The sequence below is a fragment of the Empidonax traillii genome, unplaced genomic scaffold, assembly GCF_003031625.1.
Source record: "Empidonax traillii isolate 1590-97213 ecotype Southwest subspecies unplaced genomic scaffold, ASM303162v1 scaffold1393:size172035, whole genome shotgun sequence".
Taxonomy (NCBI): domain Eukaryota; kingdom Metazoa; phylum Chordata; class Aves; order Passeriformes; family Tyrannidae; genus Empidonax; species Empidonax traillii.
Window position 1 is genome coordinate 74,912 of NW_020956586.1, and position 24,548 is coordinate 99,459.

A 24,548-nucleotide genomic window follows, 5' to 3' on the forward strand; every position below is an offset into this window, starting at 1 on the left:
GTGGCCTCCTCAGGATTTGTTCCAGCAGCTCCACATCCTTCCTGTGTTGGGGTCCCCAGAGCTGGAGGCAGCTCTGCAGGTGGGGTCTCACAAAAAAGTTGATGGGAGCCTGCTGAATGTATTCCAGAGTATTCCATTCCTCTGGGCTGGAGGAAAGGGCTCGGGAATCCCACAGAGCAGCAATTGCAGTGGGGGATGGAGGGACTCAGCCCTGCAGCAGCAAGCAGGGAACAGAAATATTTGGGGATAATTTAATCACAGGATTATCAGTTCCTTTAAAGATTCTGGGCCTGGTTTGCCATCCCACCTTGTGTCTCCTGGCCTCTTAGTGATGCAGACTGGCAGCTGTGGAAGCTGGTGTTGGCTTGTTGGGAAAGGTCACAGCTCTGCTGGACCAGCATGGGACTGCAGAGGAAATCCTACATGTAATCCCTGCTTTCAGAGAGGAGAACAGCTCTGGGCAGGGAAGAGGGACAGGGTGAAACACCAGTCAGGCTGCTTGGGCTGTTTCCAGCACCAAAATGTGATGCTGAAGAACAGTGGATGGTGCAACAGCCTCAGGCACAGTGAGGTCATCCTTTATAAATACACCCCATGTCTGAATAGCCACCACATCCCTGGGAGCAGTTTGGAAAGGCATGGACTGATCCCATGGGCATGAATGTGTTTATAATCCTCTCCCTGCCACCTCCAATCTCAGTATCTTGTGATTAACCCACCAGCCAGTGCCCTATGTCATGACATTCCTGCACTTTGCCAAGTCCCATGCCCAGAATCCAGAGCAGTCAAGGCTTGTGTGGATAAAAATGTTCTAATGTTTAAATTTCCAGAGTTTTTCTTTTCTTTTTCCCTCACCCTGGATAGTTTTCCTCTCCCTGAAAAGGAGGGTCATAGTCCAGTGGTGCAGGCAGACATTCCCCAGTGGTGGGAAGCTCCTCGGTGCTCCTGTGACTCAGAAATATCTGTTCAAACTCGTGTTTGAGAGCAGACCCCGAGCTGGCAGTGGGCAGAGCGATGCAGGAGGTCCCTCCCCATTCTGAGCTTCTCTCTGCCTGCTCTGTCCACCCAGGGAATGCTCCTAAAGGCAAATCCCACACGGGATCTGGGAGGAAATCCAGGCTGATGAAGACCGTGCAGTCCATGAAGAGCCACGGGAACTACCAGAACTGCACCATAGTGAGGCCCCACATCCCACACTCCTACGGCACCTACGTCACCCTGGCCCCCAAAGTGCTGGTGTTCCCCATCTTTGTGCAGGTGAGTGCAGCTGGAAGCGAGGTGTTGCAGACCTGAGGGGATGAGTGCCCAGCAGGGCAGGTGGGATCTCTTTCCCAGCAGTATCTTCCCTGAGTGCAGGGATCCCTGTCGTGCTCAGCTCTCCTCTGGAGCTGGCTGTGCTCAGCACAGCACTGGGAGCTGTCTCAAAGTGTGTCTCACTGTGTCCTGCCCAAGTGATTCTCTGATGGATTTTTTTCCCTTTTCAGCTTTCAAATCTAGTCCTCAGTGCTTGCTCCAGTCAGAAGGTATCCCAGCTTCTGAGCTTCAGCAACCACCTCTGTGATTGCAGATCAGTGTGGTTCCTTCCCAAGGGTCCTTTGTGCTGTCAGAGTGTGCAAATGAAGGGGTTTTAGTTTAGCTGGTGGCCAGCACTAAAATCACGGACAAGGATCCAGAGCAGCAGCCCTGAATTTGGAGGTAGCAGCTGTAACTCCCTCTGTATTCCCTCCATTTTGTCCTTTGTATGGCCAGAACCCCAAGAAAACTCATCTAATCCATATGTTTTAATATGCTGCTGATGGATCCCAGATCTCTGAGCTGCCAGGGCTCCATCCTCCCCTGGGAGCAGCAGTGGCACTGTCACCTCAGCTCCTAAAGGGAAACCATGGGCTGAGCCAGGGGGCTGCCTGGGGCAGTGCAGGGCAGGGGTGGTGCTGGGGCAGGGGTGGTGCTGGGGCAGGGGTGTGCCCACCTCCATCCTCCCAACGGCCCCAGGGTGGCCGCTCACCTTGGCACCAGCGTGTGCACCAGCCTGGGCTGGGCATGGTTTGCCTTTGGTAGGAACACAGCTGGCACTTCTGCCTCCTCCTGCTCCCTAAACTCGTCTTGGATGCAGACTGGGGTGTTTCTGCCACTTCAGGAGCCGGTTTTTGCATGGCACTGTCTCACACTTCGGGCCCTGTGCAGGTCCCCTCCTGTTCCCACTGGCTGTGCTGCTCCCGAGGATGGTCCTGGGCTGCTTGTGCAGGGTTTGTTCTGCCCTCAGGACACCTGAACCTGTCCCTTTCTCCACCATTTCACAGAGAAGGTGATGGATGGGGAGCTGAGCGTGGCACATGAAGGGACAGGAATTCTCAAAGTTGCTTTAATTTACTGCAAGAACAATCCCTAAGATCACAACTCTTCGTGTCTGAGGGACGTGAGAACCTGCTGTGCCACCACTGTGGTTGTGTTTCCTGCTGAAAAACCCTCGTAAGCACCCCGTGCCTTGCAGAGCAGTCCCTGCACAGAGGCAAGGGCTGGTTGTCATTTTGCAGCTGGGGCTGACGTGGGTGTGAGGGGAAGGCTTTGTTTTCTCACTTAGCTGGACTGCAGACTGCGTGTCCTTGTGAGCTCGGTGTGGGGTGGCTTCTCCCTGAATGTGTTACAGCTTGAAGTGAAGACAAAGTGGGGTTGGTGGGTGGAAAGTTATTCTGGCAAACCACGCTGTCAGTGGAAGGTTTGACTGTTCCTTTCATTTTCTTTTCTTTTTTTTCAACTCTCAAACACAGCCCCTCGATCTTTGCAACCCAGCCCGGACTCTGCTTCTGTCAGAGGAGCTGCTTCTTCACGAGAGCAGGAACAGGACTACACAGGTAAGGTTTTTCTGCTGTCTGAGCTTCCTAAACCTGCTCTCCTGCAGTCTGATGTAGGAGATTGAATCACAGAATCACAGTGGTTTGGGTTGGAAGGGATCTTAAAGCTCATCCAGTCCTACCCATGGGCAGGGACACCTCCCACCAGCCCAGGTTGCTCCAAGCCCCGTCCAACCTGGCCTTGGAACACTTCCAGGGGTGCGGCAGCCACAGCTTCTCTGGACAACCTGTGCCAGGGCCTGCCCACCCTCACAGGGAGGAATTCCTTCCCACTATCCCATCTAACTCTCCCCTCTGCCAGTGGGAAGCCATTCCCTATGTCTTGTCCCTCCATCCCTTGTCTAAAATCCCTCCCCAGCTCTCTTGGAGCCCCTTTGGGCACTGGAAATGACTTTGAGAAGGGACTGGAAGGGACATCTCATTACATTGAGAAGGGAAATATTTAACTGTGCAGTAATTATATTAATATGATACTTGGAAAAACTTGTAGTTGGTTTATTGTGGGATAAACTAAATAAATATCAAAACTCTAATGTGCTAGAAATCAACTTTTGTTCTTGTCTTCCTTTGGGCTCCCAGGGAGGAAACTGCATGTGACAAATACATGTCAGTGCCAGCCCAGCAGACTCAGGAGGAGGGAGCTGAAGGATATTTTGTGCCAGTTTAGAGAATCAAAGGATAGAATTGTTCAGGCTGGAAGGGACCACTGGAGGTCATCCAGGCCCACCTCCCTGCTCAGGCAGGATCCCCTGGAACAGTCACTCAGGACTGGATCCAGACGGCTTTGGAACATCTCTAGGGAAGGAGAATCCACAACCCAGAACTAGAACCAGACAGAGAACTTGCTGCAGGGGTTTTCTGAAATTTAGTTCCTAAAAGAGGTCACATGTCCTGTCCAAATTCCTCTCTTCTTACTCCAGCTTTCCTGCCCTGTTATTGTAGGGCTGATAGAAATCTGGGGAATCAGTGGAGCTTTGGCATCACCCTGCACCTGTGGTGGGACCACTTTCACCACCCAAACTGTCAGAGTTTGGATGTGCTGATCACATTTGCTGCTGGCTTCACTTGCATCCAACTGTAAAGCCTGCAAATCCCTGGAATCTGGGAGAGAGGAGGCAGCAGCTGGCAGAGCCCACCCATGCATTGCTCACTAGTTTCTTTTGGGGTCATTTCAGAGAATCTCCCCACTGTACAGAGTGATTTTGGGTTGAATTTTGTTGCAGTGAACAATGTGTCATCTTCACAGGTCTTTAAAGGAAGTTCTACTCCACCGATCTTATTTTCTGGGTAACACCTTGTGGGTGGCCAACAGCAGAACCCCAGAGCCACCTCCCATCACTGGCCAGTTCAAACCAGTCCAGGACTATGTTTAGTGACTCCTCTCTCTCTCTCTGGTTTTCAGTGTGTAATTCATTCCTTGCTTTGAGCTGAATCACTGTGTTTTCCCTCTCAAAAAGTACATGAAAGTACATCAAAGCACGAGAAAAATTACGTGATTGATTAGAAAACTTGGCAGTGAGTTGTGAACACCTTCCCCTGTCTGTCCTGCTGCCCTGTGCTGCTCAGGGCCTTCTGGGCACAGGCAGGAATGCAAACCAGGGAGACACCTGGTTGTGTGGCACAGCTGTGCTGGGAATGGCTTGGGAATACAGTGGGCAGTCAGGGAGCTTCTCCTGGGTGGTCTGGAGGTGCTTCCTTTCAGGTCAGACGTCTCAGTAGCAGCCAAATGTTGGGATAATTATGGATAATTAACGCTGTTTGCAGCTGGGGTGGAGCATGTGAGTGATGGAAAACCCTAGGATAAGAGTATTTGGAGGAGAGGTGCTGCTCTGTCTCCACCTCAGAGACCTGGCTGTGGGCAGGATCAGAAGGAAAACGTCTCATGCCCTCGGGATGAGTGGGAGGCTGGAAGAGGATTTCCCACTGGAGCTGGTGCCAGGAAAGGGCAGGGTGCTGGCCAGGAATGTGAGACAGCATTTGGGAAGGATGGTGCCTCAGAGCTGTGGTGTCTGGGTGAGCCTGGCAGAGGGGCAGGGCAGGAGGGGGTGAGTAAGCAGAGTGGAAAAACAGCCGTGGTGGATGCAAAGAGCCCGGGGTGCCGAGCCCTGGCTGGGAGCTGCCAGTGGAGCAGCTCCTGGCACATCAGCCATGTCCCTTGGGAAGGGCTCTCTCATGTCTGAGTGTCTGGCAGGGCCATGGCAGGCTTGGTGAAGGTTTGAGGAATCAGTGCAGGTCCCTCTGGAAAGCCAGACTCCCCTCCTGCAGCAGAGCAGAACCTGAACCTCTGGACCCAGCAAGACCTCCAATGGCCTGGACTCAATGGAGCTTCTCCTGATGCACAAGGACTCTGACTTCTCTCTTTGCTGGACTCGAATTCTTTCCCTCTCCAGCCTCCTCTGCTGCCTGGACAGGCTGTCTTGTTTCCAATCCATCCTTGTCTTCTTTGCCCCATGTAGTTTTCCATTTTCCCACTGCTCTTCCCACCCAGGCTCTCTCCAGCTGGAGCGCTGCTCCCGTGGTTTGCAGGACTGCTCTCTGTTCGTTATTAATCTGCTTTGGCTGAGTGGCTCAAGAGAGGAGGGTGTGGGTGCAGGGGCTGGAGATGGAGATCCTGCTTCTTTCTTCTTTTCCCCAAAAGCCAGGCTCTTCTCCCTGTGGCAGCTTCCACACCGGGCGCTGCATCCTTGTCACCGAGCGAGCGCTCTCCCACCTCCTGCAGGACTCAACCTATCTCTCTGGAGGCTTGCCAGGATCTGTCCTTTCCCTGACCTTACCTCTGGGGCAATCCTTATTCAGGCCTTAATCACATCCTGTCTAGACTTTGTTGCAATTCCCGCTTTTATGGTCTCCTGAAATCCCTCCAGCCCGTGGAGTGCCAGAGGAACCAGCGCGGTGCTGACGGCGGCACATGAGGTGTCCAGCGTGGGCTTTGGCCTCGGTGAGCCACCTCTAATGGACCTGGAGGCACCTTTCCAAAGCCCTGAAGCACTGGCACAGTGTGGGCCATGCTCATACCCTCCTCAGCTCTCCTCTCTGCCCTCCTGACAGGGTCTGCAGGTCAGGATGGGCCTCCCTTCAGCTCTGCTGGACTGGAGGACAAGGACCAGCATGCCCAGGGTGATGCTCTTCTCTGCAGAGCAGGAGGCTTTCCTACCTCTCTCTCTCCCTCTCTCTTTTCCCAAGTGCTGCACTGCAAGTTTCCAGCTCTCCTGTGCTGGGCCAGGATCTCCAGCTCCCTGGTTTGGTGGATGACTGAGTTTGGCCAAACCCCACTCCCTGGCACAGGTGTTTCAAGCTCATTTTCAGCCCTTTTTTAGGCACTTTAATTTGGGTGAGAATGCCATAAACCTGCCTTTACCTCCTCCCTCCACCACACTGGTCCCACTTACTCTGCCCCTTCTTCACTACCATTTAATATCCTCCTTTTCCTCATTTCCACACCATTTCCCCACCTGCATAGCCACTGCTTGCTCGGTGTCTCAGGGTTAGTGTGTGACCCCTTGAGGTTTTCAGTGCCTGCTCACCCCTGATGTCCATGACAGAGGAATATTTGCTCCAGATAAGGCAGGCTGAGGGTCAAGGTTTACAGCTAAAGCCTTCACCATGGAACTCCTTTTGGCAAGTGTGGTGCTTTGTCTTCCTCAAAGCCTGACTGAGCATTTCAGCTCCTTCCCAAGGGTGTGAATTCCATGGTGATAACCTTGTGAGAAAAAAATAATGTGTGAGGCAATAAAAGAGGGTGAATAAATGCACTGTGGGCTAAGAGGCTGCTGAGTTCTTCCCCCAGAGGGTGGTTGGCACTGAACAGGCTCCCCAGGGCAGTGGGCACAGCCCCAAGGCTGCCAGAGCTCCAGGAGGGTTTGGATGATCCTCTCAGGGACAGGGTGGGACTGCTGGGGTGTCTGTACAGGGCTAGAAGTTGGGCTCAGTGATCTTTGTGTGTCACTTCCAACTCAGGATACTCTGTGATTCTATCAGTCTTGGAGAAGGTGCATTTAATATGGATATATGCAGAAGGAAGAATCCAGGAGCAAAGGAACAGGTCATGCCCATCCCCAGTGTTCTCCCCTTGGGAGCCACACTAGCCCACAGATTCTACCTTCCCTGCTGACTTTCAGCTGCTCTTGGTTTCCTTCAGGAAACACTCTAAAGGTGTCCCTTTCTGCTGTCACAGGGCTTTGCCAGTTCTGTGCTGCAGTTGGTTGGATCTCTCAGCAGCACAGGCTTTGCTGTTTGCTGTGGTGCAGAGCACAGCCAGATAAACAGTGTGGAGACAGCAGGGTCACCCTTTGTGGACGTTTTTTTCCTCCCTGTGAAATCTATTGACATCCCCCTGAAGTGTGACAATCCCCACGGGGCTTTGGTCACTCCAGCAAGAGCACAGGGGTGCCCATTTATCTTCAGAGAGTCCTCCTTCCATCCTCTCAGCTGTTGGATTTCTGTTTCTTGGGGCAGGAAATTAGTTTTGGGAAATACACAAAGCTCCTCTGCCTCTCCAAGGTGCAGCTCTGGTGAGTTTTGTGTCTTGCCTGGGTGAACTCAGACGTGTTTCTTGTTTGTTTGCTCTTTGCCTTTACAAGCCCTGTGATTTTTCGGGGTAGATGCCGGCTCTGTTTGCCCAGGGCTGTTAGAGACAGGTCACAGCTTGTCAGCAGAGTGGTGACAACCCAGGGCAGAGCTCCATGTGACTCCCCCCTTATCCCTGCTGCCCCATGACCACCCATGAGTTGAGTTTCCCTGTGCTCAGCTCTCAGGTCACCTCCACCAACCCTTTTGTGTGGAGCTGCTCTAAGGCCAAGTGTCCTCCTGGAAGCAGCATCTCAGAGATGCTCTCACATAACCCACACTGGGTGTGTTTTTGTCTTCCACATCCCGAATTCAGTCCATCCCATCTACCCATAAAACCCCAGTGTTACCTGTAAATCCTTTTCATGTAATTCTGTTTCCAAGATTCTCTATCGAAACCTGCTTGGTTTTGAAGTGATTTTCTTTTTCCTGCTGATCCTAATCTTTTTTTCTACTCTATAAACTTCCATGGGTAGTAGATCTTAAGTTCCTTTCCTCCATTTCCAATGTGACCACTTGCTGGTCGTGCTTTTATCTCCTCCACTTTGGGTTGCTGTTCTCAAAATCCCTGAACGTCTCTTTTTGGGGTTGAGGAAGCAGTGGTAGCACCAGACACGTCCCAGGAAAGTCACCTTTTGGCACAAGGTGGGCATGGGATGAAGCCTGTGGTGCAGTTTGTGCTTGGTTATTCCTTGCATGAATAACGAGGTCAGAAGGAATGAAGAGGGTGGCTGTGGGCACTGGGCCAGCAGAGTGCTGAGAGCACAGGGAGGGATTTTCCAAATAACACAAGGAAGAACAGCCCCTCCCTGGTTTCATTGTCAGTTAAAGCTCCACCAGTAGCTTTGTGCTTACTGAGAATCCCACAAAAAACGAATTTATGCTGCAAGGAGGAATCCTGTGGCAAGGGCTCGGTTTTGGGCTCAGAGCCAGGAGCTGCTGCCCTGACATGAGACTCAGCACCGTGTGATTGATGAGTGTTCCCCAGCCTGTCCCACTCAGGACGTGTGTCCATCAGCTGCTGGGCACGGGGACAAGCTGTCCCTGTGAGCAGTGACTCAGGCCCTGTCTGGGCAGGGTCCCCTCTCCACGGGGGACTCGGTGGTGGCAGCGGCGCTCGCTCCCCACGGCCCCTGGGACACCCCTGGGTGTTGTTTGCTTTTGCCAAAGGGTGGCTAAAAGGCCACAAACCCATTCCCTGCTGTCGGTGGGTGTTGCAAAGCAGCTTCCCTGTGCTGAGGGAGGTTTTGGGGAGCACACCCCGAGGTGTCCTGTGCTGGGTGAATGCTGAGTGTGGTTGGGCAGCCTCAGGTCTGGCGCCCAGTGTGCCCACTGTGCCAGGCACTGTGCCCACTGCCAGACTGCACCACTGCCTGGCAATGCTGGGGACAGGGACAGGTCAGGGCAGGCTCAGGGTGGATCTCAGGGAAAGGTTCTTCCCCCAGAGGGTGGTTGGCACTGAACAGGCTCCCCAGGGCAGTGGGCACAGCCCCAAGGCTGCCAGAGCTCCAGGAAGGTTTGGACAACGCTCTGAGGGACAGGGTGGGATTGTTGGGGTGTCTGTGCAGGGCCAGGAGTTGGCCAGGATGGTCCTTTTGTGTCCCTTCCAGCTCAGGATACTCTGTGATTCCCTGGTCTTCTGAGGTTTCTGTGTCCCCAGCTCCTGCTGGAGGGCAGGACAGGCTGTCACCTTGGCTGTGGCTCAGTGAATGGACCCAGCTGCTCAACCCCTGGGAAGCTCCTGGCTCAAGGATCTCCAGTACAGTGCAGAAGCTTGTTCTGATTTTAAAGATCACCTTAATCTGTACTGATTGAACTGGGGACCTCAGGCAAGAGCCAGAGCAGAACTAAACTCACCTTTCCCACTGCTCTGGAGTGGCTCCCAGCTCCTGAGACACTGCTGGGGCACAGCACTGGGCAGACACCTGGGTCAGTGTTTCCCTTCCACCCACACGTGGCTCAGAGGTGTCAGGTTTGTTCCCTGCAGCTGCTCTCGTGGCTCCTGCTGTTGTCAAAGCCAAACTGTATTTTCTCACAGAGAACAGCGAGGAGCTCCCTCGTGAGTGTGCTCAGGGCGACCAGATCTGCTTTTAGGCTGCAGCTTCTCCAACGTGTGGGGCTCAGTCAGCAACAGTTCCCTCCTCCTGCTCTGATTTATAACTTATGCAAATGGGAAGTGACACGAGGCAGCAGAGAGGGTGTGTTTGTGTGGAGTTAAACTGTCGGGCAGGTTTGTCCCTCCTGTCACAGGACTCCACAAGCCCCAGTAAGTGGAGAGGAGCCTCATCTGGAGCTGGCTGGGAGCACCCCAAGGGGTGCAGCAGAAATCAGCCCCTCAGGAAGGGGTGCCTGGGCTGCCTGCTGTGGCTGCTGCTGTCCCCAGGGTGGAGGACACTTCCAGGACACTGTCTCAGTGCCCAGAGATGGATTCCTTACAGCTGCTTCCTTGCTGCTCCTGTGCTTCCAGGTGACCCTGTTTGTGTACTCGGACCTGCTGCTCTTCACCAAGGAGGATGAGCCCGGGCGCTGCAACGTGCTGAGGAACCCCCTGTACCTGCACAGTGTCAAGCTCCAGGAGGGTGAGTGCCTGCAGCAGCAATTGGAGACAGCTGGCAAATGTTCTGGCTGCCAGCTGTAAAGGTTTCTGGCCAGCAGCAGGAGAGCACCCCTCTGTCCCACTGCTCCCAGTCTGTGCCATCCAACTGTGCTCCCAGACCGTCCTTGCAGGGGTGCAGGGCCAGCATCACCCTTCCCATCCCTGCACCCCTGGGAGCTCCATCTCCTGGGACACCTCAGGGGCACTCAGGGAGCCCCCCTTTCCAGGGCTTTCTGGGTGCATGTCTCAGGATTTGGGGCTGGGGGGCTGTTCCCCTTGCTGGTGTCACACTGTCTGCAGCGGGGACCGGCCGAGGCTGGGAAAGGGAAGTGAAGGTTTGAGGTTTCTCCCGTGGTGCCTCGAGGGAGTTCAGAGATTGGCTCCAAGGGTGACAGGCCAAGCCCTGCTGACCTTTACTTTGCTGCTTCTCGCTTCAGCCACCCACGGTTTCCCCTGTGCATCCATCCCTCTGCAACCCCACTGGGGTGGAAAGAGCAAACCCTGCCCTCAGGCCGGGGCTGGGGACCTTGCCCTGGCTCTCTCCACCTTGGCTGACCTTTCCCAGCCCTACCAAGACCTTGGAGAGGGCTTCTAGGGCAGGGAGTACCTCAAAACGGGTTATTTCAAGTTGAAGTGTACAAGAGATGCCCTTTAGCTACTCGGGATCAAAAGAGGAAGAGTGAATTGCTCTACCACATCCTATTTGCTACAGTGGAGACACTTCTTGGCCCTGGGCCCATTCTCACCTTGTTCCTTCTCTGGGGTGGTTGCATTTTGGGTATGGGATTGTTTTGTGTACAGTTCCCTGGTGCCCCAGCTCCTCCTCCAGCCCTGGCAGTGGGTGTTCCTGGTCTGGGACCCCACGTGGGAAATCGGGATTTGATTTAAGGAAAGGTTTTCTGTGATGAGGTTGGTCAGACATGGAGCTGCCCAGAGAGGCTGTGGGATCTCCATCCCTGGAGATGTTCAGAATTCAACTGGACACAGCCCTGAGTGCCCTGATCTGGGGGCTTTGAGCAGGGGGTTGGACTCCAGAGCCCACCAGAGGCTCCTTCCAACCTGAATTACTCTGGAACTGATGAGCCAATGTCTTTGTGCAGTCCTGTGGCCCTGATCAGAAAGGATTAATCCAGATCTGGGTTGCTTCTCCAAAGGGATCATTTTGTGGATGAATTTTGCCGCTTCCCAAGCCTTTTCCCATCTGAACCACGAGCTCTGTGGATGAGCTGTGTGCCCCACGTTGTTCTGAGCCTCAGTGCTGGACACCACAGGCTGCCTCTCACTTGTTATTTCCCATTTCCAACAATGCTTCTGCTTCCAGATGAATTCCCTGACCTACTTGGTGGGAGTAGAAACACAGTGAGGGAGATGGGGCACCACGGTGGGAGCCATTCAGAAAAGCCATCGAGGCTCCCCCGGGGTTTGCTGAGTGTGTTCTCAGCCCTGCTGATTGCTAAGAAAGGGACAAAAGAAATTGTTCCTTGTTGAAGTGCTTGTGGTCAGTGCCTGCTCCCTGTGTGTGCTGGCCCTGGCTGGGGAATAACTCTGCTCTTCTTCACTTGCTTGGAGAAATCAGCTTTTCCCTGGTGATGCCCCTGGCTCTGCACACCACGGTCTGTTTGCAGCTCACCTCAGGCACACTGGATTTTGGGAGCAGTTTTGTGCCACTGGTTTCCTTGCTGTGACAATAACTTGGCTGGATCACGTCTGGAACAGCCTCACAAGCCCCTCCGAAGGGGATGGAGGTCCCTACAACACCCAGCGGCCCCCCTTACACCAGGAATCCAGCACAGCTGCTGTTCAGAAAGCTCAAGCCCTGGTACTCTGGGCAGGGCTGCTTCAAAGAGCAAGAAGATGTGTGTCCCTTCTGGCAGGGCTTTTCCCTGCCCTGCTGACGGAGGGAACGGTGCAGGAATAGGAACAGGCTATTGCTGAGCACAACAATCGGGACATCTCCGGTACACTCAGGACCATTGTGCTGTTTCCTGTCCCTGCGCTGGGCCAGAGCAAATCAGCCTGATCTGCTTTACAATGCGCTGTCTTCCTGCTTTAGAAGCTGCTGATGAGCCCTGCTGCAGCCAAGGTTCCCAGGGAGACAGGCCTGGCTTCCTCACTAGATACTGTGGGAATTTCCACGCTGGGATCCTGCTCCCCCCGGGTGGGCGTGCTCGGCTTTGGGACAGAGAGGAGTGTTCCTGTTTGCAGCTGGCTGAGCACCCCCAGGATCCATCTCCACCCAGGATCCTGCGAACGAGGACTTCTCATGTGCTGCTTCGCTGTCCTTGGCATCCCAACCTGCTGGGTCTTGCAGCTCCAAGACAGGCCAAGAGGGTGGTTTATGGGCCTTCTGTCCTACCACGGCTTCTCCTGGCTGGCCCAGGGGGGCTGGGAAGCACCCATGGCTTGCACCCTGCCACACTTCCCTGGGGGCCTGTGCCACAGTGGGTGACAAGCCCACTTGGCAGCCAGCTGTGTGTGTGTGCCCTCTGTGCCCTCCCAGCACCCTGCCCTGAGCAGATGTGAGGATCTGGGGGTCAGGGTGTCTGCCCTCACCCTGGGCATTGCCACAGGTCCCTGGGCCCTGTACAGGCTGTGCAAAGGAGCAGCACCACCACCTTCCCTCCGCTCCCTTCCTTTGGACCTGGCACCACACATGCACCACCGAATCCTGGGTGTTTTCCACGGGCTGCACAGGGAAGTGGCAGAGCCAGGGCGGTGCTGGGAGCTGTGTAAGTCAGCGTGGGTGTGCAGGATGAGGGGGACGTGTCCCCACAGAGCTCACACCCTCCTCGGGGTGCTGAGCACACCCTGGCACAGGGACAGTTCACGTTGCTCTGGAAGCCAAGCCAGTCCCCAGCACAGCACAGCAGGAGGAGAAGGAAATATCTTCGAGTGAGTTTTTTTAAATCCTGCTTATTTCAGGAGCTCCCCTGAATTTGGCTGATAGTGTGTGCTGTGCTGCTGTCTGTCAGAAAGATGTGAGGAGCATCTGCTGCCTCTGTGGTGTGAGGTTGTGCCTCTCTCCATGTTTTTCATGGTCTCTGTGCTCATCCCATGGCTCCAGGGCACATCAGGCTCTGGTGCTCCAGCCTGACTCTCTTGGAGACTTCCACTCCTGTGGAAGGAATCCTGGCAAACCTGGTTTGTGGTGGAATCTGCCCCTGGCTCTGCCTTTCCTGGCTTTGCCATCGCCCTCCAGCCTCCCCTCGTGCCTCACCAGGGCTCGGCCCTGGCTCCAGCCCAGCTGCTGGGCTGGGCAGTCTCTGACCTCCCTTTGTGCTGCCTAAAGGCAGCTACTGGGAGAAAATGGGTATTAAGGCATTCCTTGGCCTAGAGTGGCTCCCTGCTGTGTGTGTCCTGTAGGCACTGGGCTGCTTGGCCATGGGCAGCAGCAAATCTTGGAGGGACAGGGAACAGGAGCTGCTGGCTGTGGAGGTTGTGCCAAGATTCATAGCTCAGTGGAGGGGAATTTGGAAGGGAACTTAATTCTGATGGTTTTGGACCTTGTCAGAACCAGAAGGAATCAACAGGAGCCCAAGGGTCGTTCCCTGGGCTGTTACACCCCACTGTCACCTTCCTTTACTGAGGATGACTTGTTCCTCACATCACCCAGGAAGACACGGCTCAAGCTCCTGAGGGATCGTGGCTGGGATGTTCTGGTCTTCTGTAATCTGCCTTGCAAGGCAACCTGGAGAGCTTTGGTCCTGGTGCAGGGAGGAGCAGAGCCTGGCTGAGGAGCTGGGTGTTGTAGTGCTGACCCCTGGGGAAGGAGCAGCAGCAGCAGGGGATGGTGGACTCGTGGTGTGCCAGCACCTGGTTGAATCCTGCCTCCAAATCCTCCCGTGGCTCCCATCAGAGACTTGGGCTCAGCAAGGAAAATGTTCCCTGATGGTCCTGCCGGGATTTCTGGAAGAGGGGAACGGTGAATGGTGTTCTGGGGTGCAGAGGTGAGCCATGGGCTCCCAGCCAGGCCCGTTCATCACGTGCCCTCAAGGGTCCAGCACTGCTCCCCTTCTGGAAGGGATGATTTGGAGGGGCAGCCCTGGGGCCAGGCTGCTTCCCTGACCCTCAGCTTGTCCAGGGGAGCACAGGGAAGGTTTTGGGAACACACAGGGGTTCCTCACGGTGCTGGGCTGCAGCAGCTGCTGTGACACAGTGTCCTGGTGTGTCCTTGGTGATTTTCCAGCCCATCTCCTGCACTGTGCTTTAGAAGTGAAGCTGGCAGTGGAGACAAACCTGCAGCCCTCCAAAGGGCAGGTGAAAGAGACACCCAGCAAAGGGCTCCAGACCACTTACTCATGGGTTTCTCATTGCCCATGGGGTGGTGACTCGAGAGGCATCTGAGTCCCTCAGTGGGTCACAGCTCTTATCTTGCCATTTGGCTGCTGCCTGCAGCAGCAGAATTGCTTTCCTCTGGGGGACAGGGTGTTTCCAGCACTGTGCAGAGCCTGTTCCCACCGAGCACAGCTCAGGCTGCTGAAATGAAGCAGAGCTTGTGCTGACACTGCTTTCAGTGGGATCTGCAGCCGTGCCCAGCCTGCAGCTCTGATCTCATGGCACAGATAATGAGCTCGTTAAGGGCATTAGGAAAGCTGCAGGCCTGTGGTGCTGCCTGCTGCCAAGGGCAGAGCTGGGGCAGGGCAGAGTGGTGTGGAAGAGCAAACCAGCTCCTGGAGATGGGCTGTCCTGCTTTGGAGCTGAGGTGAGCCTGCCCTGGTGCAGCTTTGTGTCCTCTGTGAGGCTGATGAGTGCCAGGAGCTGCTCCCCTCAGGGCTGGGCACACACAGAGGCCGGGGCAAATCTTCAGGGATGACTTTTCGTTGGGTACAGGGAAGGTCAGACCTGCAGGAACCAGCCTGGTGGAGCATCTGCAGTATAACCCATCCCCTGGGACAGCTGGCAGCAAGTGAGGAGCTGCACTGGGCTGCTCCATGATGAAGCAAGCTGTGGATCAGTGTTGGTCACTGCACTGTCTGCAGCACCATCTCCTTTCCCAAAACTGTGGAAGGGCAGGTTCCTTGGCCAGGTCTTCCACTCTGGTGGGAGCTTGGGGGCTTTGCCCTCAGCCCAGTGGAGCAGGATGAGCTCTTCCCTCTGCCCCATGTCAGCCACTTCCCATTGCCCTGGAATTCAGCTCCATGTCCTTGGAGAGTCACTGTCCCCAGCCACTGGTATGATGGAGGCTGGGACAGACAGGAGGACAACCAGGGCCACCCAAGGGTGGGAATGGGCAAGGATGTGGGGAGAGGAGCTTCTCTGGGAGCAAAGTGCCCACAGAGGTGAGGTGAGAAAGACCCATCCTTAGTGCCCAGGGTGGCACTGCAGGACCTCCACACCCCTGGGAAGGTGCCACAGGCTGCATGTGCCAGGGCAGGTTGGGCAGGAGAGCCAGCACTTGGCCTGTGAAGGAAACAACCCCCTTTTCCAGAGGGATGATCCCAAAGGAGAATCCCTGACAGCGCAGTGAGCCCATGCAGGATTCCACGCCCGGGCCCGCCCCGGCAGATGCCACATACATCACCCAGCTCACAGCCTGGTACTGCAGGGGCACAACAACAAATATCCATTCAGTGCTGTCCCTCAGCCAGTTCCTCTGCCAGTGGCTCCACTGGCAGAAATGCAGCTAGAGCTTCGTTCTGATCCTGTTTTTCCTTCGTTCCAGGTTCAGAAGATCGGAAGTTCTGCCTCCTTTACCTTGCAGAGGTGAGTGGTGCTATTTTCCACCTGTAGTTGGGAGCTGAACATGTAAGGCCAGCTCTGCTCCCTTCTGCTGGGGCAAGGAGCACCAAACAGGCTGATTTTAACTTCCTTTTTAATTAATTTGCCAGAGTTCTGGGAAAGAAATGTAATGGCTGTAGCCAGGATATATGAGTAAGAAGCTGCTAAAGGGAGTGTGTGAATGAGGAGGCTGGGCAGCACTAGGAGAGGCTTCTTTTCCCCTTCCCCCTGTGGATCTTCCTTAGGGCATCTCACTTTTGGTTTGGGATTCTTTCACCTGGGGGCAGATTTCCTTGTCTTTATTTTTAAGGCATCTTGCTTTTCTCGTCTTCAAGCACCCAGGTTTGAAGGCCTCAAATGCAATAAGGAAGCTCAGTCTAAAAGACATAGAATTACAGCTCTAAACCCACGTGTGGCTGAATGTTCTAACCTGAGGAAAGCTCAGCTGGTCAGGGCACGGTTCTGAGAACACCAGGGTTGTGGGTTTGGTGCCCACGCTCACTTGAGAGTTGGACTTGATGATCCTTGTGGGTCTCTTCCAACTCAGAATATTCTGTGATTCTGTGAACCAGGTTTGGGGTCACCCAGACACTGGCACAGCCCTGTTTGTGTCGCGAGGCAGCCAAGGAAAAACTGCAAAATTGGTTCACATTGACTGGACCTCCCTGATCATCGAACACTGTGGGTTTTTTTTTTCCTTTTCAAGTGACTTTACCGTGTTCCTGCTTTCAAGGCCTTGTATTTTCAGAGGGGGAAGCGTGGATCTGGGAAAGATCCCCCAGGGCACAGAGGAGAAAGGCAAACATTGCTCAGCAGCACCACAGAATAATGAGCTATTGTGAAAGTTGGGTGCAAGTGCTGCGAATGGAAGTTGTTCACCTTGAGTGGCTGGAGCGGGGCCAGGGCACGGCCGGCAGTTCTGACGAGTTCCCTCTTACGTTTCCTCTTGTTCCTTCCTTGTCTCCCCCGTCCCTCCCCGGGGCAGGGGCTGAGCTGCTCCTGGGGTTTTGCTCAGTGTGTGTCCCGGTGTGACGTCAGCCCGGCCTGGGCTCCCTCCCAGCTAATCCTGGGCTGTGACTCAGGTTGGGGATGAGGCACTCGGGCATTTTCTCAGGAAAAATGCATCCAGAGCCTGAGATTTAATTTAGGAGCTCTGGGCCACTCAGGAGAAGTGGCTGAAAGAGAGCTGGCTGTGTTTCATGAGATCTTGAGAGGTGAAGGAGCTGTCTTTGTCAGGGTGTAATGAAGTGCTGGGCTTTCTTCTGAGGGGCCTAACTGGCTCTAAGAGCTGTGGTGATGGAGATTCCTGACATCCATTGTGGTTGGAGTGCAGGGGTTGGGTAGAAAATAGGAAATATTTGCTTTCCTACCTGCATGCTCCCCCTCAGAGGACAGGGGGTCTGGACTGGCCATGCTGGTGGGATTCTGCAAATCCCCTCTTGTTCCTCCAGTTTGCCCAGGGTGTTTTGGAGCAGGTCACAGGTGGAGTGGGATCTCCCTGGCCCACAGTGACCAGCAGCTCTGCCTCGTGCCTCACCCCAGGAGTGGGTGCTGTGCCAGCCCAGGCTCTCAGGTGACACTGGGACAGCCCCTGGCTCAGGGATGACACCTTGCCAAGCAGGATGTTCCCTGTGCCATCCCTTCCCTGCCAGCCCCCACGGGGTTGCCTTGAGGCTGCACTGAGCCAGGGAGAGCAGCACATCTGGCTTCAGGGTGAAGGGGACAGTGAACTTCCAGCTGTAGGGGCTGGTGGCTGGAGCAGGAGAGCAGCAGCCTCTCAGTCCTGCAGCACAGGGGTTGTGTGGCTCAGGGAACTGTCCTCGGTGGGGTTAGACCCCGGGTGAACAGAGTCAGGCTCTTCTGAAATGATGGGATGCTGCTGTGGGAGCCAGCCTGGGAGCATTCCAGCATCTCTCATTTCAGGGGAGGCCTCATCACTCTCTACAACCGCCTGACAGGAGGGGGGAGCAAGGTGGGGGTTGGTCTCTTCTCCCAGGAACCAGCAGTAGGACAAGAGGGCTCGGTGTTCAGCTGTGCCAGGGGAGGTTTAGGTTGGATATTGGAAAGAAATTTTTTACAGAGAGAGTGCTCAACCATTGGAATGGGCTGCCCAGGGAGGGTTGGAGTCACCATCCCTAGAGGTGTTTGAGGTGAAACTGGATGTGGCATCAGTGCCATGGGCTGGGAACCACGGCGGGGTTGGATCAGGGATGGACTCGATGATCTTGGAGATCTTTTCCAACCTGGTTGATTCTGTGATTCTGTGATTCTCTGATCTTCCTCCTGCAGGGAAGCCAAGAGGAGAGTTACCTTCAGATGATCTTCCTTTTCTTTGCATTCACATTTCTGGAGCAAAGCTTTAGTTCCAAGGTTGTGGGGCTCGTCACCAGGAGGTTTTAACTCTTGGCAGCTTGTGGGATGGTCCCCTCAAAGACATTCCTGCAGGATGGCTGCTCACAGGAGCATCGAGGGGGATTTTGGGTGCCTTGCTGGGCTGGTGGGAGTGTGGGTTTGGGGTGTGAAGGTTATTTTTGCAGTGGGTTGGGTTTGAGGCATGGCCTGCAGGGGTGGATTCCAATGGAGAGGTGGAGAGGGGCTGGCTCTGCTTTGGGGACATCCTCAGGCTGCTGGGATCTGGGGTGCAAGGGGGTCAGGAGGGCACCCCTGGCAGTGGGGGGGTGGCACTGGCACACTCTGGCACCCTCGGGGTCCCAGGGCTGTGGGGCAGCAGTGCCCTGCAGCTGAGTCCTGCTGCCCACCCTGGGAGTGCTTGTGGCAGCTAGGAAGGACAAGGATGGATAAGGCTGGATAGGGATGGATAAGGATGCCCAAGGGAAGGGTTAGGGTGCACGTGCTGACATGGCTGTTTGATCCCATGTCTCCCTGAGGGCTCTGTCCCCCTCCTGGCCTGCTCCTGTGCTGCTCCCTGCAGCACATGCTCCATCCCTGGCCTTGCCAGCAGCTCTGGACCTGCCAGGAACCTTCTGCTGGCTCAGCCCTTGCAGCTGCTCCCCCCTGGCTGGGGGTGGGGGATCTGGGGCATCAGTGCTCAGTGTGGTCTGAGCTCCTGTCACCCTGCCCTGGGCAGACGCATCCCTTGTGCTGCTGTGACAGGGCTGGGGGGTTGCTGGAAGCTCCTGTGCTGCTGTTTCTTGCCCACAAATCATCTGCAATGAGCACTAATGCGTTTAGTGCTGCTGTGAGCTCAGAGGGAGCCCAGGGGCTGGGCTGACACTGTCTTTGCTGAGGGGAGAGCTCTCTGCTGAAGCCTGGAGCTGCAGCCTCCTGCTGCTGCTCATCTTGAGGGTTACTGAGTAATGTTCTGACCCATGAGGTCACACATTTGCATTTGGCTGTGATGTGATCCAAAATGAAAGCATGTCCCCATGTCTGGGAGTTGCTTAATTTATTTTAAACAAGGGAGAAGATTCCAACCTTGGGGGAGTGTCAGAGAAAAGCCTCTGCTAGTCATCCTGTCTGATTGTGTGCAATAAATCACTGCACAGAGTTTATTTGCAGGCACAGAGCTAACACTGGTTATTTGCAGGCACAGAGCTAACACTGAGCCTGGTGTGGGTTCCAGCACAAGGAGTGTTTGTTTTACAGGCTCTTCAAGGTGTGGATTGCAGTGTTTGGAGATCCTGAGTGCAGGTGGCCCTGGTTCTGGGCCAGATGTAGGTTGGTGTTGGAAAGAATGCAGAAGGAGAGGAAGGTTCTCCTCTGAGCTGGCCCATTTGGTGAATTTGTTCCTTCTGGTGGTTGTGGGGCAGCTCTGGTAGTCCCAGCACATACATAGGATTTTGGAAGTGAAGGGGGTAGATTTTGATCTCAGGATCAGGCAGCTGTTCCAGTGCTCTGCCACCCTCCATGGAAAGAAGTTCTCCCTCATGTTGAGGTGGAACTCCTTGTGTTTTAGTTTATGGCCATTACATCTTCTCTAACTTTTCTATTTGCCAACTGATGTGTGCAAAATTCCTGCCACTGTGTTCAGACCTGGCCTAGGGCATCATCCCTTTCAGGATTTTAAACCCAAATAGCACCGTTTGTGTGTTTTTGTTGAGCAAATCCTGTCTGCAAGAGCTTTGGACTGATTTGAGCACTGGAATTAAGTGCCACTGGAGGAGGTTGCCCAGAGAAGCTGTGGCTGCCCCATCCCTGGAATTGTCCAAGGCCGGGCTGGAGGGGCTTGGAGCAACCTGAGATAGTGGGACGTGTCCCTTGGCAGGGGATGGAACGAGATGAGCTTTAAGGTCCCTCACACCCAAACCAGTCTGGGGTTCTGTGATCCAGTGTGGACCCACATTCCTCACCCCAGAGGACTTGGAGTGTGGGAGTTTGGCCCCATTTTCCCCCAACCCCCCAGTGCCATTCCCTGCAGGGCACACCCCCCTCCTGGGGTGACATGTGTAAAACCTGTCAGAAGAACATTTGCTGCCTGGTGGGAAGGAGCAGCCTCAGAGGGACCAGAGTGGAGCCCTGAACGTGGTCCAGGGCTGTATTCACACCCTTCCCTGCTCCGGAAATACCCTGCTGAGAGGAAACTGCACATCAGTGGTTTATTGCATTGTTAGACGTGTTTGATTCAAACCCAACATATTCAGACCAAATTGACTTCAAATCAAACAGCTCAGCAAGTTTTTCCTTTGAAAAGCACTTGCAAATTTGATCTTTTTTTCTCTGGAAGTTTTCATCTGCAGACACTGGGAAGAAAGAAAATCCTTCCAGTAACAACTCCTTGTGCTGCTGTGATGAGCAAATTGATGCTGTGAATCTGTGCTGGAGCTTGTTTTGCCCTGGAGATGCCCATCTTTACTGCCCAGGGAGAGCCTCTGGACAAGTGTCAGAGAAATGCTACTGTCCCCCCTTTGCCCAGGTCACAGAATCCCAGACTGGTTTGGGTTGGGAGGGACCTTAAAGCTCATCCATTCCCACCCCTGCCATGGGCAGAGACACCTTCCACCAGCTGAGGTTTCTCCAATTCCTGTCCAACCTGGCCTTGGACACTTGCAGGGATGGGGCAGCCACAGCTTCTCTGGTCACCCTAATCATCTGTGCCCTGGCTCTGTGTGGGCACATCCCTGCACCCACAGGTGCACAGGTCCCCTGTGGACACTGTTCCTTTTCCCACCCTTGGCCTGTGTCCCTGCTGCTGGCAAGGGAATGCTCAGTTGTGTCAGGGCAGGCTCAGGGTGGATCTCAGGGAAAGGTTCTTCCCCCAGAGGGTGGTTGGCACTGAACAGGCTCCCCAGGGCAGTGGGCACAGCCCCAAGGCTGCCAGAGCTCCAGGAGGGTTTGGATGATCCTCTGGGGCACTTGGGGATGGTCCTGTACAGGATTGGACTGGATGATCCTTGCGGGTCCCTTCCAACTCAGCATAATCTGGGAATCTGTGATTTAATGCCCTTTGGGATGTGGCATTGTCCCAAAGGGAAAGAGCAGGGAGAACCCAGGTTCCTGTCTCCATCCAGCAGATCTGAATGCTGGAAGAGTGATTTCCTGATGGCACAGAGGATGTCAAGACTCAGGGACAGGCTGGGACATGGCAGGGATTTTGGGTGATTTTGAAGTTGGCTGTTATGGACATGTCACCAGGAGCTTTTTTGGGGCAGTGTCTTGGCAGATCTAGAGGGCACTTAGGCAGGTGGTTTGGTGAGAGGGAAAAAGGCAAAAGGGCTGGTCAGGGGCTGACATCAAACCTACATGACTGAGTGAGCAGCTGAGGTGAAACTGTTTAGTAAGGAACTGTAGGAAGGGAGAAGGGAGAGGAGATGAGCCTTTGTGTGGGAAATGGGCTGTGTGCTCTGGTGCAATTGTACCTCAATTTACTCTAATTTGTGATAGGAAAAGAGATGGTGTTTGTCAGGTTTGTGTCTGTAATTTGTCTGATGGGCTTCTAGTGCAGCAGAGTGAAGGATCCCCTGGCTGGGGGGGAGTAGGCACTGCAGACAGGGCTGGAAGGGTTGGGATCACTCACAGGACTTCAAGTGGGGACAATCCAGATGACCAGTTTCCTGACATGAATATGAAGCACCGTGAGGGAACATGAAGTGTGTTCCTCCGCCTTTTCCTGTTCTCAGTCCTGGTCAGTGAGAAGAGGGACTCCCTCTCCTCAAGCCACTCTGCTGGTGCTGGCCAGGAGATGTTACCAGATGAAAAATCCTTTCCTGCTCTCTGCCATTTCCTTTGCTTCCTCCATGGCTCATTTCTGGGACGCTGGAGAGGTTCCCCAAGCCTTGAGTCATGCAGCTCACGTGAGAGCTGGACACTCACCCTGAATCCCTCTGGCATCTCACACAGCAGCAGCTGAACTCTTTCCTGAGTGGAGGTTTCCCTTGTCCTCCCTCCAAAGGAGGGCAGGTCCCAGCCCCTGGATTTCTCTGGGGGATGCTGACAAGTCCAAACTGCAGGTGCAGAGGGACAACCTTAGACCAAGTCTGGCAACATTTGGAGAAGTCCTTCTGAAGGATGTTGTGACATGAACTCACGTGTAGATTACCCTGGTTTTGTGCATCTTTACACAGCTCAGGCTGAAGCTGAGTTTTGGGATAACCAAAAAAAACCCAAAAAACCCCTCCCAGCTTTAATTCTGGGGTCACATTTCCCAGATGCTGGCAGAAAGAAGAGTTGATCGTGGTGCAGTTGCAGTCCTGCAGAGATTTTAAAAAGGGGTGATTTCAGAGGGTCCTGGGACTGTCTGCACAGGCTGGAGCTCACTGTCCACGGGGCTGTGCTGGGACAGAGGAGTGGAAAGCTCTGGGGCTGTGTTGGCAGAAGGTGGGTAAGCTTGGCGTTGATGCCACTGGGGCTGCTCAGCTTCCCTGAGAGGGAAGGGTGTTTGCAGAGCAGGAAGGTGCTACACCTGCTCTCTGTTTGCCAGAGTGGTGTTTTCAGCACTAACTCAGTGCCTGGCTTGTCTCAGGGTTGGGGAACTCCTGGGAAGGCTGTTATCTGATGAGCCACTTAACCACAGCCTGCTGGCCTGTGAAAACAGACCAAGCCCTGTGTCCTCACTGGCTGCTCCAAAGTGAGTGGAAAAGGCTCTTCAGGAGGGCTTAGCACAGATCACAGGCTGGTTGGGGTTGGAGGGACCTTAAAGCTCATCCAGTCCCACCCCCTGCCATGGGCAGGGACACCTTCCACCAGCCCAGGTTGCTCCAAGCCCCGTCCAACCTGGCCTTGGACACTTGCAGGGATGGGGCAACCACAGCTTCTCTGGGCACCCTCCAGGCTGTGCCATCACACTGCTCCCAAGAACAAGCCCCGCAGGAATGAGTCATGCAGGGATTGCTGTGCCCTGCCCTGCACATCATCTGCTGCAGCACTCCTGCCATCCTGTCACCTTCTGGTCATCCCACATTTCAGTGGAGACCCTGCTGTGGCTGCCACTGTTTGTTCTTTGGGCACCACCAGCGTGCCAAGCAGTCCAAAAACCACAGGAAGAGCCGTGGTCCCTCCCACCCCCCCGGCACGGGAGCAAACTGAACTTTCTCATCAGACCTTGCTCGTGGGGCACAAAGTAACCAGGCAGCAGTTGCCCTGTTTTGTGCACAGGATATTCCCAGGGCTGGTGGAAGGTTTGCTCTGTGATTTAAAGCCATTGTAGTCTGGAGCCCATTTCCGAGGTACTTCCCCTCTGGGATCTCTGCTGGGATTGGCCCCAGACCAACACTCGGAATGTTCGAGGCCAGGGCCTGGCAGGGCTGGGCTGGGAGCCCTGTCCCCAAAACACCCTGCCCTAAACCTGAGGGGCACAGGAGCCCGGGACAAGGAGCAGAAGTGCATCCCCTCATCTCTGAGGGGAACATCTACCCCAGGACAGAGGTTGCCCAGAGAAGCTGTGGCTGCCCCTGGATCCCTGGAAGTGTCCAAGGCCAGGCTGGATGAGGGTTCTATGGAAGGTGTCCTAGCCCATGGCAGGGGTTGGAACTGGATGAGCTTTAAGGTCCCTTCCAACCCCAACCAGTGTGTGATTCCATGACCATGGCCACCCCAGGAAAGCGTCTGCTGGCACAGCCGGGGAGACGGCGGCGAGAGAACAGCCCTGGGCTCGGCTGGGCACCAGCTCAGGGCACTGGAGGTGTCAGGCTGAGTCTGTGTCGTTGCCACTGTGACCTTTTAGCTTTGCAGTGTCATGCAGAGCCCCAGGAGAGCCATGTTTGCAGCGTGGGGTCTCGGTGTGCAGAGTTTGGGGACCCTCCTTTGAGGTGGTGCTGTTCTCTGGGGGCTCCTCAGCTGCTCTCTGGACTGCTGAGCCAACAGGCCCTCCTTGGGTGGTGCCTGCTGGGGTAACCAGGAGCTGGGGGAGCATCTGCAGGCTGTGAGCTGTTTCCAGGGAGCAAAAGGAACCTCTTCCTGCAGCTGATCCCTGCCTGTTTGGGGCTGGTGTTGGCCAGTGTGGGCCTTTCCCTGCAGCCCACGCTCTGTTTCCCCCTGCTCTCCCACAGCAGAGCGCTGTGGGTGCCCCAGAGCAGAGTGTGGGCTCACACAGCACCTGCAATAACATGTTTTTCCCAGCCCTGGGGGAAGGCAGGCGGGCACAGAGCCACTGGCAGCCACTTCAGTCGCTGCTGTATCTGGTGGCAAACGCCCCCCTTCACGCCATCTGCATCCTCCTTTCCCAGCACCGTGAGATTAAACCCTGTTTTCTCTTTGTAAATATTGGCAGGGCCGGGGCAGCCTCCCTGAATGAAAACAATGGTGGGGAGGCCAGTTCCCAGCGTGTGCAGGGCCTGGCACAGCCCCTGCTCACCCCCCTCCCTGCCCCAGCCCCCAGCTTCATCCCATATCCCAGGCCTTCATCTGGCTGCATCCCAAAG

The 24,548-nt window shown here is 54.9% G+C and overlaps 1 protein-coding gene across 4 annotated transcripts in view; it reads left to right on the plus strand.

Moving 5' to 3' along the window:
* The window catches only part of RGS3 (regulator of G protein signaling 3), an 85,394-nt gene that overhangs the window by 33,711 nt on the left and 27,135 nt on the right, over positions 1 to 24,548 (plus strand). For all 4 annotated transcript variants that reach the window (XM_027907032.1, XM_027907031.1, XM_027907034.1 and 1 more), the window contains 4 exons: positions 1,070 to 1,257; positions 2,769 to 2,852; positions 9,886 to 9,997; positions 15,677 to 15,717. In XM_027907032.1, coding sequence (XP_027762833.1) covers positions 1,070 to 1,257; positions 2,769 to 2,852; positions 9,886 to 9,997; positions 15,677 to 15,717 — 425 coding nt within the window. The remainder of the gene's footprint in view (positions 1 to 1,069; positions 1,258 to 2,768; positions 2,853 to 9,885; positions 9,998 to 15,676; positions 15,718 to 24,548) is intronic.